Source organism: Stenella coeruleoalba (assembly GCF_951394435.1).
Source record: "Stenella coeruleoalba genome assembly, chromosome: X".
In the NCBI taxonomy this organism is placed as follows: domain Eukaryota; kingdom Metazoa; phylum Chordata; class Mammalia; order Artiodactyla; family Delphinidae; genus Stenella; species Stenella coeruleoalba.
The window spans coordinates 37,799,683-37,817,469 of NC_137152.1; the positions used below are offsets into that span (position 1 = coordinate 37,799,683).

The 17,787-nt window shown below is 48.6% G+C and overlaps 1 protein-coding gene across 5 annotated transcripts; it reads left to right on the forward strand.

Moving 5' to 3' along the window:
* Positions 1–1,311: 1,311 nt before the first annotated feature.
* On the forward strand, positions 1,312–10,166 carry FTSJ1 (FtsJ RNA 2'-O-methyltransferase 1). 5 transcript variants are annotated; one of them, XM_079911290.1, is made up of 14 exons: positions 1,312–1,613; positions 1,695–1,835; positions 3,397–3,555; positions 3,831–3,900; positions 3,999–4,089; positions 4,436–4,514; positions 5,935–5,987; positions 6,073–6,126; positions 6,213–6,315; positions 6,418–6,501; positions 7,200–7,303; positions 7,393–7,590; positions 7,807–7,848; positions 9,282–10,166. In XM_079911290.1, exons 3-13 carry the CDS (start codon positions 3,435–3,437, stop codon positions 7,837–7,839), a joined length of 990 nt encoding a protein of 329 aa, XP_079767416.1. In that variant the 5' UTR covers positions 1,312–1,613; positions 1,695–1,835; positions 3,397–3,434; the 3' UTR covers positions 7,840–7,848; positions 9,282–10,166. The 5 variants fall into 5 exon arrangements, with proteins under 5 accessions (XP_079767416.1, XP_079767418.1, XP_079767419.1 ...); XM_079911292.1 differs by having other exon boundaries at positions 1,312–1,835; positions 7,206–7,303; XM_079911291.1 differs by lacking the exon at positions 1,312–1,613 and having other exon boundaries at positions 1,835–1,969.
* The last annotated feature ends 7,621 nt before the right edge of the window (positions 10,167–17,787 follow it).

Sequence of the window (17,787 nt, forward strand, 5' to 3'; positions counted from 1 at the left end):
CTCACATTTCTAAGGAATGATGAATCTATCGTTCAGTTGTTTGAATACTCGCCAAGCTCATTCCCACTTCAGGGTCTTTGCACTTGGTGTTCCCTCTGCCTGGAATGCTCTTCCTCCAAATACTCCTAGGGTGTGCTCCCCTTCAGGTCTCAGCTCAAATGTCACCTCGTCAGAAAGCCTTCCCTGAACACACTGTCTAAAATAGCAATTCAATCCCTGTTACTCTCCAATCCTTTCACCCTCCTTTATTATCCTTCATAGCTTTTATCATCACCTGACATAACATATTTATATACTTAATAGTATATTTCATTTAGTAGTTACTTTAGTAAGTAGATATGTATAGATACTAGCAGATTTATATATATATATCAGCATATACATTTATATAAGATATGTATATTTTATACATAAACTATACAAAAAAGCATAGATATATTTCCACATGACATATTTATATTTATTTGCTAATATATAATTTATATACTAGTAAATATTAGACATCACTATATATTTCTATATCATCACATACGCAGTAAATGGCATATGTTTACACATAGAATATATATATATATATTCTCCTTTGTCTCCTTTTCCTCATCTGTAAACTGGGGAAAACACAGCTATTATTAAAAATGAAATTATGTAAACTTATAATTAAATAAATTAGATTTTAAAAGGTGATACTCAAAACTCATCACTTCTTAATTATTATTTTACTACATTTCATTATTTCTATGCTCCTGAGATCATTTATCCCTATTTTAATTGTACTGTAGAAATAATACACAATGGTGCACTAGTGCATCTCTTCCAAGACTCTGTGTTCGTGACTACACCTTGGTAAGTTGAAATTTGACAAGATGATAGTATGTAAACCATGGAAACTGGCAAATGTTAGAAATCAGGGCTTCCTCTCCCTCTCCACCTAAAGAGCTGATTGTTAACCATTTACCAGCACACCACTGAGAGCACTCAGAAGAGTGCCTGGCACATGGTAAACGCTGTAACAAATGTTTCCATTACTATATTTGCTTGTGCACTGGGTCGAGATGCAGTCTTTTTTCTAGGTCCGAGTTAAAAGTGTTTGAAGAACACAGAATTACAGTGTGCGGAACTACACCTATTTAATCCTGCCAATGGCTCTCTCTGGAGTCTGAACTACTTGTCATCCCCATTTTACAGAAGAAGAAACCGCAGGTCTGAGACGGTAACAGTCAGAAGGCGCTATCAGTTAGCGGAAGTGGGATTTGAAATTGCAGCCGAGCAGCTTCTGCGCGCTCACGCACTTAACGCACTCTCCTTCCTCTCAAATTCGCTACCCCAGAGGTGATTGCACTTCGCGGCGTGCGAAAAATAAATAGGTGCCGCCGCGCGCGTTGTATCTTGGGAAATGTAGTCCACAGGTTCAAGGAATACTATTGTACAAGAAGGGAGGGGCGGAGAGTACGTCGATTTTCGCCCTGTAACAAAAGAACAAAGTCAGTTCTCGTGCCTCGCGACGTTTCAGCCATGCCGTGCGCGACTTTGGCGCTTTACTCGCGCCCGTTGCATGCTGGGAACGGCAGTTCGCCCGACCGGCTACGTCGGTGCGAGATGGCGGAACTCACGTGGTACGTTCAGGTCTGGTCCCCGCTTGGCGCGAGCTACCGCGTTCCACGATGACAGGCTTTCCACGCTCTGGTTGCCCTTAGGCATGCGCGACAGACATTCGGATCAACTAGAATACAGACTGAAGCCCTACGACTTCTCACCGGTTTGCGCTCTCGCCGAGGCTCCGGCTGCTTGCGGACCGGCCTCCTTCGTTCCGCTTCTCCCCACTCCGAAAGTTTAAGGTAGGCCCTGGGGCGCGGAGGACTTGGGTCCCGGCCAAGACGGTTGAGGCATGCCTGCGTTGTCCCGCCGGTGAGGGAAGGAGGCAAGTTCGCCCTCGGCGCTGCAGCTGCGTAGTCCGGGCAGCTGGCACCAGGTAGGCTCCAGACCCAAGGTTTGTCTGGAGAAGGGGACCACTCATGCGGGATGGTCTGGGGGTGGGCGGGGGGGCGCAGAGGTCCAGATACCGGCGGAGCCGGTCTTGTGGTCCCATTGGGGACTTGGGCTTTCAGGTAATGAGGAGGAGGGACCGGCGGTGTAGCCAGAGGGCTGTTAATGGGTGGGTGTGGAGGTTTGGTGGGCTGCGTGGGTGTAATAGAGGTCTGGTGGGAGTGTTATTGGGGAATCGGTGAGGGCTAAAAGGCGTGTTTTAGTCGATGTGTTCAAGGGGGCCAATGGGATGTGTTCGTTAATTAATGAGGGGATGGTAGAGTGGGCAACTAGAAGATAATGGGAGGTAGGTAGGAGTGTGATCCTTGAGGGACTGATGGAGGTATGATATTCAACGGGTTAAAGAGTGGTGGGGCATAGTGATTGAAAGGATAATGGTGCGACCGTGGAGGGAATAATAGAGGCCAGTAAAAGTCATGATCAAGGAACTAATGGGAGTAGTGATCAAAGAAGAGAGAATGAGAGGCTGAAGGGGTGTTGTAATCAAAAGATTTTAGTGGGTGATGATGGTATGATCATTGAAGAATTAATAGGAGCAGAGTGAGCAAAGAGGGGGTAATAGTAAGCTGTTGGGTGTGATCATCAAGTGATTGTTGGGTGGGGATAAAGGTGGGCAGTGAGGGGAGAATGTGGAACTGATGTATGATTATCAGGGATTAACATGAATGTGTGGTAGTGAAGGGTTACAAGGGGCTAGTGGTGTGATCTATGAAGGATCAGTTGGAGGGCCAGGTTAATGGGGACTGATAAATCATAGTAATTGAGAGCTCAATGGGGGACTAATAGGCCATGATTCTCCAGGCATTAATGGGGGGGCGGTGATAAAGATGTAGTAATAAGGGAATTATTGGGGGCCTAATCACTTCAGGGGAGAGAGATTAAGGAGGTGGGGAGCGCAGTGAGATAGTATGAGGATAATGGGGTGAAAACAAGGGATTAATGGGGGGCTAGTAGGGCTATATGACTCTAGGGGCAATGAGGAGAGCTGGGAAGACAGTAAGATGTTATTGGGGGTAAGGTGGGCAGAGAAGGGTTGATAGTGGGGTTTAATATGTGGTGTGTGAGTGACAGCAGTGGGAGGTGGACAGGGTCAGTAATGGGTCATCTATGAGATATGGGTTGGGTTTGTGGGATCTTTGGGGGGGATCTGTGGGGTTAGTGATGGAGCCTGAGAGCTCAGTGGTGGGGTCCTTCAGGCTCAGTGAGGTCATTGGGGTTAGTGACTGGGCTCCAGCCTTCCCACCTGTTGAGTGAGCTGTCACATGGATCAGATGAGCCCGGTTTAGTTTTTGTGGTTCTCGCTGCCCTGCAGAGGTAGGTGATGGCCCACTTACTGATATAGGGCGGCGTCAGCTTACTGTTGGCAGGTCCCTGGGCAAACAGTGTGTGAGATGGGACGGACGTCAAAGGATAAGCGGGATGTCTACTACCGCCTAGCCAAGGAGAATGGCTGGCGTGCCCGCAGTGCCTTCAAGCTGCTACAACTTGACGAGGAATTCCAACTCTTCCAAGGTCCCCACTTGGCGGGCGGGTCACGGGGGGATGGGGTGGGCGAAGGGAATAGACAAGTGGGCTAGGCCTACAGAGCTCCCTGTGGTAGGTGGGCTGACTTGGAGGGTCTATGGGGCAGGGGCCAGGCAGGAAGATGGGCAGGTATGTGAAAGGAGCTGGGCATCTAGGCAGCAGATAGATACGGGTGCTCCCCAGGGGAAAGGGGTGAACTTTGTAGGGTCCCAGGTTGGAGAGGTGGGTGCAGCTGACCACTACACCTTCCTGTGTGTGCTCAGGTGTGACGCGGGCAGTTGACCTGTGCGCGGCCCCGGGCAGCTGGAGCCAGGTGCTGAGCCAGAAGATTGGGTGAGTGTGGAGTCCCAGATGGGAGAGTGGGAGGGCAGGTTAGATGGAGGGTGGACCAGGAGTGATAACTGGGCTGACATGGACCATGTTGTCCACAGGGGCCAGGGGTCCGGCCACGTGGTGGCCGTGGACCTTCAGGCTATGGCTCCACTACCAGGTGTGTTACAGATCCAGGGGGATATCACCCAGGTGAGAGCATGGCTTGGGGTGTTGGGGTGTATCCTGGGCAAAGGCCCCCCAACCTGTGGGCTACGGCAAGTGGAAGAGAGAAAGAGAAAGACAAACAGACTGAGAAAGACAGACAGAGATGGAGTAACTGAGAGAACCCAAGAGAGTGTAACAGCAGAGAAACAGAGCCAGCCTGTCATCATCACAGAGAGACAGCAAAAAATGATCCCAGAGATGGAGCCTGGTCTTAGGCAAAGCCTGAGAATTTGGCTGACCCAGGGGCTGCGGGCCAGGGCCAAGGGCAGGTGGGGTTAGAGGGCTGTGGAGGGGGTGCTTTGGGGCCACTCATCCTCCCTCTTTTCCATAGCTGTCCACTGCCAAGGAGATCATCCAGCACTTTGAGGGCTGCCCCGCGGACCTAGTGGTGTGCGACGGGGCTCCTGATGGTAAACAGCAGGGATTGGGAGGCCAGGCGGGGGCCCTATGTGTGTCCTTCTCTGTATGTCCCGCCTCTGTTGGCTTCTTTTACTGCCTCTCCTCTCCACTGTCAGCTGTTCCTATATCTAGCAACTTCTCCCTACCTCTGTTTCCTATTCTCTGCCTCTGTCTTCTCCCTCCCCGTACTCTACCATTTGGGTTTTGTCCACCCTTTCATCTTCTTATTGCTCATCTCTCTGCAACTGTCCAATTCCATCTTAGTGTTCACTCTTTTTCTTTTTTTATTTTCAGTTAGTTAGCCATCCATCCATTCAGCACATTTACTGAGCACCTGTTGTGTGTCAGGCACTGTTGTACATGTTGGGAAAATATTTGTGAATAAAATTCTGCTAATCTCTGACCTTATAGAGCTGGTGTTCTAGTGGGAGCAGACAGAAGAGAAACAAGTGATTGAGCTTTGTAGCCTGTCAAAAGGTGATAGGTACCATGGGGATGTCAATGAAAAGGAGAGGGAAGAGGGGAGTACCTGTAGGAATTTTAAATAAAGTTGGGAAGGCCTCATTGGCTTTAGCACAAAAACCTAAAGGAGTCAAGGGAATGGGCCAGGGGCACGTCTGGAGGAAGAACAATCCAGGTAAAGGAATTGGCCTATGCAAAGGCCCTGAGGTAGGAGGGTGCTTGGCATGTGTGAGGTATAGCAAGATCAGCGTGGCTGGATCAGAGTGAGTGAGCAGGAGAGTTGTAGGAGGTGAGAACAGATCCTTGTGTGGATCTTTCTGGGCCACAGTGGTGACTTTGGCTTCTTCACTGAGATGAGAGCGTGGAGAAAACCATGAGAGGGTTGTGAGCAGAGGAGGGCCCTGCCTGACTTGGGTTGTGACAGGATCCCTCTGGCTGCTGTGAGCAGTGTGAGGGGTGAGACCTGGGGAGGGGAAGCCGCTGCAGTCGTCCAGGTGGAGTTGAGAAGATTTGCTAATGGCTTAAATGTGGGTGTGAGGAGGGAGTGGTGGGTGGGTGTGTGTCAAAGGTAACTCGAAGATTTTTGGCTTGAACAACTGGAAGGATCAGGTGAGATGGGAAAGATGATGGGAGGAGCAGATTTGGACAGGAAGATCGGGAGTTTGTTTTTGGATGTATTGAGTCTGAGATGTTCGTTCTGATCTGAGTCTGGAGTCAAGAGGAACAGTCTGGACTGGAGGTAGAAATGATGATAACAGTATTCGCGCCTGAGGTGGTTTTGAGAATAAAAATGAGTGCCTAAGGGTTAGGAGCTCAGAGTACACATCTAGTTGGCAGGTAGTATTTGCATGCAGAACCTTAGCAGTAAGAGAGCCTAGGAAACGTTTTTAGCTCTCTAACCTCTCTGGGAGGTTAGAACAGGAGCATAGCTAGACTGGAAGGCCCCCTAATGCTGTTCTCTTGATGCAGTAACCGGCCTCCATGATGTTGATGAGTATATGCAGGCCCAGCTCCTCCTAGCCGTGAGTAACCCTGGCTGCCCCTGCCTCAGTTTGGCCCCCTCCTGGCTGTCTCCACCTCAGCCTTAGCCATCTGTCCTGCCCACAGGCTCTGAATATTGCTACACATGTCTTGAAGCCAGGGGGCTGCTTTGTGGCCAAGGTAAGACTCAGGGAACCTGGTAGCGGGTAGAGAGGGGTCTCCAAAGGTCATCCTCATGCCTTCATCTCTGCCTCCCCACCCTGCAGATCTTCCGAGGCCGGGATGTGACACTGATCTACAGTCAGCTGCGTGTCTTCTTCTCCACCGTGCTCTGTGCCAAGCCCAAGAGCAGCCGGAACTCCAGCATTGGTCAGTGGGGTGGAGGGGCCAGGCTGGGGGGTGCGCATCTCAGGGACCCATCCGCACGGGGTGGTGCTGGCAGTCGCCCCTCACTCCACCTTATCCCCACAGAGGCCTTTGCTGTCTGTAAGGGTTATGACCCCCCTGAGGGCTTCCTGCCGGACCTGACCAAACCCCTGCTGGACCACTCTTACGGTGAGAGCCAGAGCCCTGGGCCCCATCCCTGGGGAGAGTCTGTCCACCAATGGAATTTATGTCCCAGGAGGGCCCTCAGCCCCACCCCCTGGTAGAAACTCTGCACCTTAGGGGAATTCTGTCCCAAAAGGATCCTCAGCCCCATCCTCTGGAAATTCCACCCCCGTATGGATATTTTGTCCCAGGAGGATCTTTAACCCAGTGGCCTAGTGGTAACTCTTGGACCTGGTGAAAAGTCTGTCACAGGAGGATCCTGAGTCCTACCCCAAGGGAGACTCCACTTGTCTGCGGAGATTCTAGACTAAGAAGATTCAGTCACGCCCCAGGTGGAAACCCCACCCCTGTTTGGGAATGTCATCCTGTGAGGGCCTTCAGACTGGCCCCTAGAGGGAAAAAGCACAGAGCGGCTCTTGTGGCAGGCACACTTGAGTGAGACAAAGTCCAGACAGTATATGGCAGGTGGACATAAGTGCAGTCGGAGAAAAGTGGGTTGGGGGGGTGTGTTTTAGAACAGGTGATCATGGAGGGCTTCCCTGAGGAAGTGATCTGAACCAAATGAAGGATTTCCGGTAAAGGAGGGTAAGAGTAGCTGGTGGATACGTTGGGGAGGCCTCGGTACCCATCCTTGGTGCAGCCTGAGTCACGACTGTTCCCAGACACCCCAGCCCTGTCCTGCCTCATCTCTCCCTGCTTGTCAGATCCAGATTTCAACCAATTAGATGGTCCCACCCGCATCATTGTACCATTTGTGACCTGTGGGGACCTGAGTGCATATGATTCGGACCGCAGTTACCCACTGGATGTAAGCGCCCAGCCAACAGTGGGTGGATGGGGGGTGCTGTCCTAGGTTCCCAGGTCCTCACCACCCCCTGCCGATATGTGTCCCTGCAGCTAGAGGACGGCTCAGAATACAAGTATACTCCGCCCACGCAGCCCCCCATCTCACCACCATACCAGGAGGCCTGCACCTTGAAGAAGAAGGGGCGGCTGGCCAAGGAGATGCGCCCCCAGGACTGCCCCATCAGCACAGTGGACACGTTGCCCCAGTCCCTGGCCGCCCCACAGCGCCACACCCTGCTGGCCTCTGAGGTCTGGAAACACGGGCCCAGAGCCCTTAATTCCCTTTCTCTGTGCCCACAGTGACCCCCTCCTCGTGTGCCTCCTTCTGCCCCAAATCACATGGTTTCTGGGACAAACTTCTCTTCCCTGCCTCCCAATAGCTATAAAAGTCAATGGGTAAAACCAAGTACAGTGAACAGAAAAGCTTAGCCAAGTATCTGAGTCCCTTCTTTTTTTCTTGAGTAGGTGGAAGACAGTGAAATGAACTGTTCGCCTTAAGATGTTAAGGTAAATTTGCCTTTTTGTCTAAGAATTTGAGTAAATGGCACCTTTAAGAAAAAACTGAGTAAAATTTCACCTTTGAAATTTTTACATCAGCTGGTAAGATTTCAGTCAGCAGACCTTTACTAAAACACCTGATCTTATGTGCCAGGAACTGCTTTAAGGATTTTACATATTGAGGTACTCAGTAAACATTTATTGAGCACATGCTGTGTGCTGGGCATTGTTCTAGGTTTGAAGATAGAGCAGGGAATAACACAGACAAATATCCTGGCCGTCAGAGCTTCTAGTTTGGGAAAGAGGTGATAAGCAGTGACACAGTCTAAATGCAGGAGTTTCCACCCACACATACACAAACTATTTATCTTGACCTCTCTATATATGTACGTACACACACACACATATATATAAAATGTAAAAGTAATATGGGATATGAAGAAATTTTTAAAGCAGGGTAAAGAGGTCAAGAATTCTAGGAGGTGGCAGTTTGCAGTTTTTGAAAAGGTTATCATGGAAGGTCTCACTGAGGTAATGTTTGAGCAGAGACCTGAAGAAGATGAAGGAGGGAATCGTGTGTTTATCTAGGGGAAGAGCATTCCAGGGAGAGGAAATAGCAAATACAAAGGCCCTGAGGTGGAACCCTGCCTGGTATGTGAGGGAGCAGTGAGGAGCCAGTTTGCCTGGAACAGTCTGGGCTAAACCTATCAGTGCTGGAGGGCTTCGCACACTCAGGATACCACATTAGAGGACATCCCTGTCTGGCAATGGCTTTGCAGGTTATTCAGACCAAGTCTTCCATTAAAATAAGAAGTAAAAAAGACATCTTTAAAAAAATGAAATGGCAAATCACAATGGGAAGAGATATTTATAATCCCTATATATAGTATCCTTGATATTTAAAAAACTGCTATAAATCAGTAAGGAAAAGAAAATATGAGAATGGCCAGTAAGCACATGAAAAGCTGCTCATCAGGGAAATGCAGGCTAGAACTAAAAAGATTGACAATACTAAGCGTCTGGAAGGATGTGCAGCAGTTGGAACTCTTGAATACGCCCATGGCAGCATATAATGGTGTAGCCACTGGAAAATTGTTAGGCATTATCTGCTAAAGCTGCATGTGTGCCAGTTCCACTCCTAAGAAATGAGTACTAGAATGTTCCTAGCCAGCACTATTTGTAGTACCCCCAGACTAGATACAGCCCAAATATCCAATAGCTGTAGTATGGATCGTTAAATCCTGGTTTATTCGCAGTGGAGAACTACACATCAAAGAATGAACATTATATGTTTTATGCATTTTTCTGTGTGTTATGGTTCACAATGAAAGTAAAGGAAAAAACTTCAAAAAAATGTTAGTAGCTGAGCAAACAATGATTATAGTAGAAGACAGTGGGGAAACATATTTTGGTTTAAAACTTCCTTTTACTTTGACCTTTAGTTAGCTGGCAATCTGATAAGGACTCGGAAGCTGTTTGCTGTCAGGAAAACCAGAACTTGAGTTGATGAACTTGTTTTCAAATATCTCATCAACCGGTCCTGAACATACAAGCTCCGAGTGGGAACCTGCAGCAACCACCAGGAACACAGCGAGGAAAGAAACATCACGGAATGTCTGTCTGCACTGCAGAGGGGATTCTTGAGTGGGGTCTTGCCTCTTCTCTAAATCTTTCCAGCCGTGTCCTGATTATGTCCAGAATTTACCCTGAGAGCGGGGGTTCTTAACCTTGGTAGAAGTCAGGGTTATGTGTGGATTTGATGGAGGGATATATTACATCTTTATTTTCACTAAATATAACTGAAATTTTAGCTGTACCCCCGGATCTGAATGTTGGCGTCAAATCACAATAGTAAAAGCAGTGCCTGCAACTTCCACCAATACAGATCACAGTTACTTTTTTATGTTATGTTACAGTCGTTGCAGGCATCTTAAAATATTGTTCACATTGGTCACTACTTTGAATAAGATCTTAAAATTTGATGTATTAATAAAAAAAGTTCATATAGCATCCCAATGTTGTTTCATTTTAACATGGTAACTATTTTTCTAGTTTTATTGAAATATAATTGATATAATGTGTAAGTTGAAAGTGTACAACATAATGATTTGATACATGTGTATATTGCAAGATGACTACCGCGGGTTTAATTAACATCTATCACCTCACATAGTTACAGTTTTTTTTCTTGTGATGGGAAGTTTTAAGATTTGCTCTCTTAGCAACTTTCAAATATACAATATAGTATTGATAAGTATAGTCACTATGCTGTATATTACATCCCCAGAACTTATTTATAACTAGAAGTGTTGTACCTTTTGACCACCTTCACCCATTTTTAGATTCCACATATAAGTGAGATCATACAGTATTTGTGTTTCTCTGACTAATTTCATTTAGCATAATACTTACCTCAGGGTCTGTCCACGTAGTCACAAATGGCGGGTTTCCTTTTTTATGGCTGAATAATATTCTATCATATGCATATACTGCATTTTCTTTATTCATTCATCTGTCAACAGATCCCTAGGTTGTTTGCATATCTTGGCTATTGTAGATAATACTGCAGTGAACATTGGGGTGCAGATAGCTCTTAGAGGCAGTGATTCCATCTCCTTTGTATATATACTCAGAAGTATATATTTGGGATATGGGGAATGCTGGATCATATGGTAGTTCTATTTAATATTTTGAGGAACCTCCATGCTGTTTATTTAGTTTCCATAATCCTGTGTATTTGAGCGTGTGTGTGTGTGTATGCACATGCACACGCATGCTTTCAAAAATATTCTATGAAGGGGTCCACAGACTTGATCAGATCAGATGCCAAAGGTTCCCCAGAACAATTTTTTTTTTAGCTATGCTGCATGGCTTGTGGGATCTCAGTTCCCTGATCAGGGGTTAAACCCACACCACGGCAGTGAAAGCCCAGAATCCTAACCACTAGGCCACCAGGGAACTCCCCAGAGCAAATTTTTTACATTAAGAACCCCTCTCTTAAAGGAATATCGGAAAGTCTGCCATGACTGCCGTCCTGAATTTCTATATTTTAGCAAACAGGAGCTGACAAACACGAGCTACATGGGCAGACCCGGCTTCCGCAGCTTACTCGCTTATCTTTAGAAAATCACTGTTCTTTGTCCACACACCAGCCATTGACCTCAGGACTACCGACATCCCAGTCTGTGACCCCAGGTGTTTCTATACCTGACTTTGTGACCCTGGGAGTGTCCATACTGAGTCTAACCCCAGGGGGCCCACACCACAGCTTGTTAACCCAGGAGTCTTATCACCCACGTCAGTGTGACCACAGGAATGTCCACACCCCAGTCTGTGTGACTCCAGGAATGTAAAACAGAAGTATCCACACAAAAGGTGGTGTGTCCACACCCATCACCGTGTAAATTCAGCAGTGTCCACACTAGAGTCAGTGACGCCCCAGGAGTGTGGACAGCCCAGTTTGTATAATCCCAGGAGTATCCACGTCTCAATCCCCAGGAGCGTAAACACACCAGCCTTTGGGACCCTGTGGGCATACTCACCTTGGGCTGTGTGTCCCTGGTGTCCACCCCCATCTGTGTAACGTCAAAAGTATACACCGAAAGTCTCTCTGACGGGAGCAGTGTCTAATTCCCAGTCTGTGCAAGCCAGTGGAGTCCACACCCCCAAGTGTGTGGCCGAGGAGAGGCCCACCCAGCCTAGGCCTGCTCTCTGAGCTCAGGAGTGCCCACTCTCCACCTGCGTGGCCCTAGTCTTGCGACTCCAGGAGTGTCCATGCCCCTCAGTGTGACCCCAGAATTTTCCACGCCAAAGTCAGTTTGTCCCCAGAGGTACATCCGTCCCAGCCCGTGTGTCCCCAGTGGGGTACGTACTTTAGTCTGAGTGACTCCTGGAGTTTTTCCACCCCGGTCTGTGATGACAGGATTGTTTATTCTCCAGTCTTTGTGACCCCAGGCTTTCCGCAACACAGCCTGTGTTACCCCAAAAGTGTACACGTCCTGGTCAGATGACTGCAGGTTTGTCAATTGCTTAGACTGTGTAACAACAATGGGTGTCCATTCCCCTGTCGCTGTAACCCCCAGGGTTACCACACCTCAGTCATTGTCGCCCCCCAAGGGTGTCTACAGTGTAGTCTGTGTCACCACAGGAGGGTGTACACTCCAGTCTGTGTGACACCTGGAGTATTCAAAATATAGTCTGTGACCCCATAAGTGTGCATATCCCAAAGCTTCTGACCGCAGCGTTGTAAAAACTCCAGTCTGTTTGACCACAGAGGTGCCCACTGCAAAGTATGTCAGTCAGCGGCAGTGCCCACGTCCCAGTCTGGGTGACTTCACCAGTGGCATACGTCAGGTTCTGTCACCATAGAAATGTCCACCCCCTCTGCCTGATCCCAGGAGTCTCCCGATGCCAGTGTGTGTCCTGAGGGAAGCACACCCCTAGTCTGTGTTACGAAAGCATTGTTTGTTTACACCCCAGTCTGTCACTGTTGGCTTTCCACCTGCCAGTCAGTGTCCCCTAGGAGTGATCATTCCTCAGCGCTTGAAACACCAGGAGTGTCCACACCCCAGTGTATGTAACCCCAGGAGGACCCACAGTCAGCCTGTGTTTCTCCAGAAGGGTCTACACAATAGTCTGTATGACCCCAGGATGATCAACTTTCTGTGTGACCACAGGAGTGGCCACCACCCAGTCCATGTGTCCCTAGGATGGTACACCCTTGACTGTGTGATCAATGAAGTCTCTATGCTCTGGGATCTGTGACCACCAGGGCGTCACTCCCCAGCCTGCAACTCCAGAGCTTTCTACTCGGTGTGGGAGCGCGGAGTGTCCCCACCTCAGTCTCTGTGGCCCCACAGGCTCATTTACTACGTCATCTCTGTCACCCTAGGAGTAGCTGAACTCCAGTCTGCATGATGCCACAAGCGTCCACATCCCGAACAAGGTGAGCAGAGGGGTGTCTACACTTGAGTGCGTGGGACCATAAACATGTCCTCCCCTTGTCTTTGTGACCCCAGATGGGTCCGGTGGGTTTTACCCTGGCTGTGTCCACATCCCAATGTTTGACTACAGAAACGTCCACAGCCCAGCCTTTGTGACCCCCCAGGAGTGTCCACCCCACAGTCAGAGTCCAGAAGTGGCAATGGCTTAGTCTGTGTGACTTTGGGAGGTTCCACAGCACAGTCTGAGTGGCACCGTGAGTGTGATTATCTCAAACTGTGTGATCACAGAGGTGTCCACGCTCCAGTCTCCGTGGCCCAGGAATGTCCACACTTGAATTTCTGTGACAGAAGCAATGTCCAATCTCGAGTGTATGTGACCCAGTATTGTCCAAACCCCACAGTTGCTGGCACAGCGTGTCTATACCCAGTGCCTGTGGCCTCAGGAGGGTGTGCTCCCATGAGGGTGACCACAGGAGTATGAAAGTCCCATGCCTGTGACTGCTGGTGGGTCTACACTCCAGTCTGGGTGACCCAGGGGAGGATACCCCCCATCTGTGTGACCAAAGGAGTCTCCATGCTCCAGTGTCTGTGATCACAGGGGCGTTGGTCACCCATTCAGTGTGACTGGAGGAATGCCCACACCAAATTCGGTGTGATCACACCACTGTCCACCCCCATCTGCCTGTCCTGAGAGGCATCTCTGCTGCGGTTGGTGTGATCCCAGCAGAGGGCACACTGCAAGCAGCATGACTACAGAGGTCTCCTTCTGGATAAACACAGGCTGACTGTGGGTCCTCCTGGTGTTACATACACTGGGGCGTGGACACTCCTGCCTATGATACTCTAGCAGTGTCCACGCGACAGTCCTTTGACTACAGTGACTCCCCAGTGTATGTGTCCTCAGTCATGTCATTGTCCCAGTCTGTGGTCCAGACCCCAAAGTTTGTGACTCTGATGGTGTCCAAAGTTGAACCTGTGTGAGAAGGTACCAGATCATAGTCCGTGTGACTCCAGGAGTGTCCACCCACCAATCTGTAGGAATCTAGGAGAACACATCCCAGCCCATGAGACTTCAGGAGTGGCCACGCCCCATCCTGCATGACCACACACCAGGCTGTGTGACGCCCTAGAGCCTCCACACCCGAGTGTGTGACCCCAGGAGGTCCACATTCCAATCAGTGTGACCCCAGGATTGCTTACGCCCAAATCTAGTGACCTCATGAATGTCTACACTGTCATCTGTTTGATCCCAGGAGTGGCCACACCCCAGGCTATGTGACCCTGGGAGGATCCATACACCAGTCAGTGTGACCCCAGGAGGGGCTACATCTAGAGAAAGAGTAATCCAGACAAAGGGGGAAAGCCTGTGCAAAGGCCCTGAGGCAGGAGCATACCTGGCACACTTGAGGTAGAGTGGGAGCAGAGTGAGCGAGGCGCGAGTGGCAGGAGGTGAGGTCGGAGAGGTTACAGGGCCTGGTTCTGTAGGGCCTCTCTGGCCACGGGGAGGACTTTGTCTTTTTTTCTGAGAGAGATCTCAGAGCAGGGCTCTGAGCAGAGGAGGGCCGTGGGCTGACTTGGATTGTAACAGGACCCTCTGGCTGCTGTGAGGACAGACTGGAGTCCTTAAGTCAGATCAGAGATCAGGCTGAGCCATGGAGGGCAGGGGCCCCAGGAGCCAGGGCCATAACCACTTGACAGGCCTCCCCAGGGGGCTGTACATTCTCACTGGGGCATGTGGTAGCCCTCCTCCTGTTCCCCAGAAACACAGGATATATTGGGGAGAAGTCGTGGGGATTGAATGAAAATGACCTCACTGTGGGACCTCAGGCCAGCCTTGCCTTTCCCTGGGCCCTGGGTTTCCACCTTTGGCAGATGAGTATAATAATTCTTGCCCTGCCAATCTCTCCAGCATCTCTACTCACCTATTCTCTCCAACCACACTAGCCTCCTTGATGTTCCTCAAACACACCAAAGCATTATTCCCACTTCAGGGCCTGTGCGCCTGCTGTTTCCCCTGTGCTTGAACACTTGTCCCAAGATATGTACATCGTTCACAGTTACATGGCTTCCCCCTTCGTTTTCTTTTCTCTGCTTAAAGATCATCTCCTTAGGAAGCCTTCCCTGACTATCCAAAATAGGACCTCTGTATCCCTGCATCCTGCTTTGTTTTTCTTCATAGCACTTAGTACATCCTAATAGTATATTATATATCTACTTGTTGAGTCAGCCAGGGCACTGCATTTGGGGTGGAGGGACACAAAGCACACACAGGTGGAATTTCAAAGAGACCTGAATGAAGGGACAATTACAGAGGTGCAGAGAGTTCAGTAAACCAGTAAGGTTGCTGAGCTACCCAGGGACTGGCATCAGAGGGGTGCTGCCACCATTCCTAGGCCTGAAGGGGCAGGAACGGGAACAGTGTTCCCGAAACCCAGGAGAAGCTGGAACCCAGCCCCAGCCAGTGAACACCTGGCTTTCTCTGTCCTTGTGTTGTCCAGTCACCTACCGGGGCCTCTCATTGGCCAACCCCGCTGGAAGCCAGGTGGGGCAGAGCATGGCTGATGAAGTCCACACTGGGACACAGGGCAGGACAGGGAAGGAGGGAGAATGGATTGCCGGGGGTGAGGGGACAAGTAGAATATCTAACATGTTAATTTAGTGTTTTCCATTGCCTATTGAATAATACTGAGCATGGGAGGTCCCTGAAGACAGGTGTTTGTGCCTGTTGTGTTCTCTTCTGTGTTTTTAGTACCTAGAGCAGTGCATGGCACACTTAATAAATACTTGTTGAAAGTATAAATGAAACAAAATAATAGATATAAATGTATAATGCAAAAGTGAAAGGATGAGCCACAGACTGGGAGAAAATATTTTCAAAATACATTATCTGACAAAGGACCAGTATCCAGAATATATAAAGAATTCCCACAATTCAATAATAAGAAAACCAACAACCCAATTAAAAAATGGGCAAGAGATTTGAACAGATACTGCACCAAAGAGGAAATACAGATGGCAAATAAACATGTGAAAAGATGCTCAACGTCATTAATCATTCGAGAAATGCAAGTTAAAACCACAATGAGATATCATTATACACTTATTCGAATGGTGAAATTTAAAAAGACTGACCATACTAAGTGTTGGCCAGGCTGAAACTCTCCTATGGTGCTGGTAGGGGTGTTAAATGGTTAAGTCACTTTGGAAAACAGTTAGGCAGTTTCTTATGAAGTGAAGCATACACCTACCACACAACCCAGCAATCCTACTCATAGGTATTTATCCAAGAAAAATGAAAACTTGTGTTTATACAAAAACCTATATGCAAATATCCATAACAGCTTTGTTTGCAATCACCCCAACCTGGAAACAACCCACATGTCTTTCAACTGCTGGCAAATAAACGAAGAAACTGATACATCCTCACTTACTACTCAGCAATGAAAAGCAAACTACTGATGCATCCAACATAGACGACCCTCAAATGCACTAGGCTAAGTGAAAGGAGCCTGAATAACAAGGCTACATACTGTCCGATTCCACCTATATGGCATTCTGGAAAAAAGCAAAACTGTGGGGATAGCACACAGATCAGTGGTTGCCAGGGAGGAGTTAGGGGTGGAGGGAGGGGCTGACTTCAGCGTGGCCACACAAAGAACTATTTTGAAGTGAGAGAACTTCTCTCCTACTAGTGGCAGTTAACCAACTAGTTTTGTTTGTCAAGCCTCGGAGAACTGTATGCTACAAAGGAGACATTTTACTGTATGTAAAATATACCTCAGTAAATATGACTTTTTTTTAAGTGCAGTACTTTGCAAGCAGTAAGGAATTCTATGTCTACAAGATGGGCTGTGATCGTGCCTGTTGTTACTCCTCCTCTCCATCTGGTTTCTGCACAGACACGTCTCAGGAACGCATCTGAGGAAAAGGAGGAGCTGTAGCCATCCTGCCACAGCTCAAGGTAGCGCTTTGTTTGTTGACTGTTAGCACCTGAACTGTGTCCCCCTACAAATTCATGTGTTGAAGCCCTAGCCCTCAATGTGACTGTTTTTGAAGATGGGGGCTTTAAGGAGATCATAATTAAATGAGGAATGAGGTCATAGGAGTTGGTCCTAATCCAATAGGACTGGAGGGAGTCTTATAAGAAGAGGAAGAGACACCAGCGAGCTCTTTCCATGCATACGTGCACAGAGGAAAGGCCATGTGAGGACACAGTGAGAAGGTGGCCATCTGCAAGCCAGGAAGAGATGCCTCACCAGAAACCAACTCGAATGGCACCTTGATCTTGGACTTCCAGCCTCCAGAACTTTGAGGAAATGTGTCTGTTGTTTAAGCCACCCAGTCAGTGGTATTTTGTTATGGCAGCCCTAATACATAGAGCAAACTAATACTTTGCCTCTCAGTTTCAGATCTGACTCCAGGAGACTCATTTTGGCCATGTCTGAGGACAGCAGGCATTCAAGTGAAAGAAGGAAAATTCAGCACAGTCTCCCTGTCTAGCTGAACGGGGCTCTGAAGCTCAGAGAGGGGATGTGTAGCCAGAGAAACACAGGGTGAAATCCACAGCACTCCCACAGATCGGATTCTGGGGGCTGTATCCACAGGACATCCTCAGCCACACTGCAAGATGAGTAAGAATTGTTGGGGGTAATAAAAATTTTTTTTAAAAATAATTGTTTGGGGAGTTTTCAGAACCGCCCTAAGCCTCCTTCTAAAACCCCACCCAAACCTGGTTCACGCCAGGCTGTTCTCCCACATAACACGTATGCAGTTTAGAGCCACTGGTGCCGTGGTTTGGGAGAGTAGCTGTAATGGTGTAGTCTCAGGCTTGGTGGCAGCCCAAGGTTAGGGACAAATGTCTGAATCTCTCTAGGTGGCAGGGGCTGGGGAAAGCTGGGGTGGATCATAGATCACAGACCGCATCTCACAAGAAAGTTCTGCCAGACGCAGGAGCTGAAAGCAATTACCAGCCAGGCAGAGTTGGTGATTGAAAGCTTCCAAGGGT

What these genes read in the sequence shown, in the direction of transcription:
- FTSJ1 (XM_079911290.1), top strand. Translation starts at nt 3,435, where the DNA reads ATGGGACGGACGTCAAAGGATAAGCGGGATGTCTACTACCGCCTAGCC. An exon ending in GTGCGACGGGGCTCCTGATG is followed by an intron (nt 4,515 to 5,934) that starts GTAAACAGCAGG and finishes CTCTTGATGCAG; the next exon opens with TAACCGGCCTCCATGATGTT. An exon ending in CCTGCTGGACCACTCTTACG is followed by an intron (nt 6,502 to 7,199) that starts GTGAGAGCCAGA and finishes CCTGCTTGTCAG; the next exon opens with ATCCAGATTTCAACCAATTA.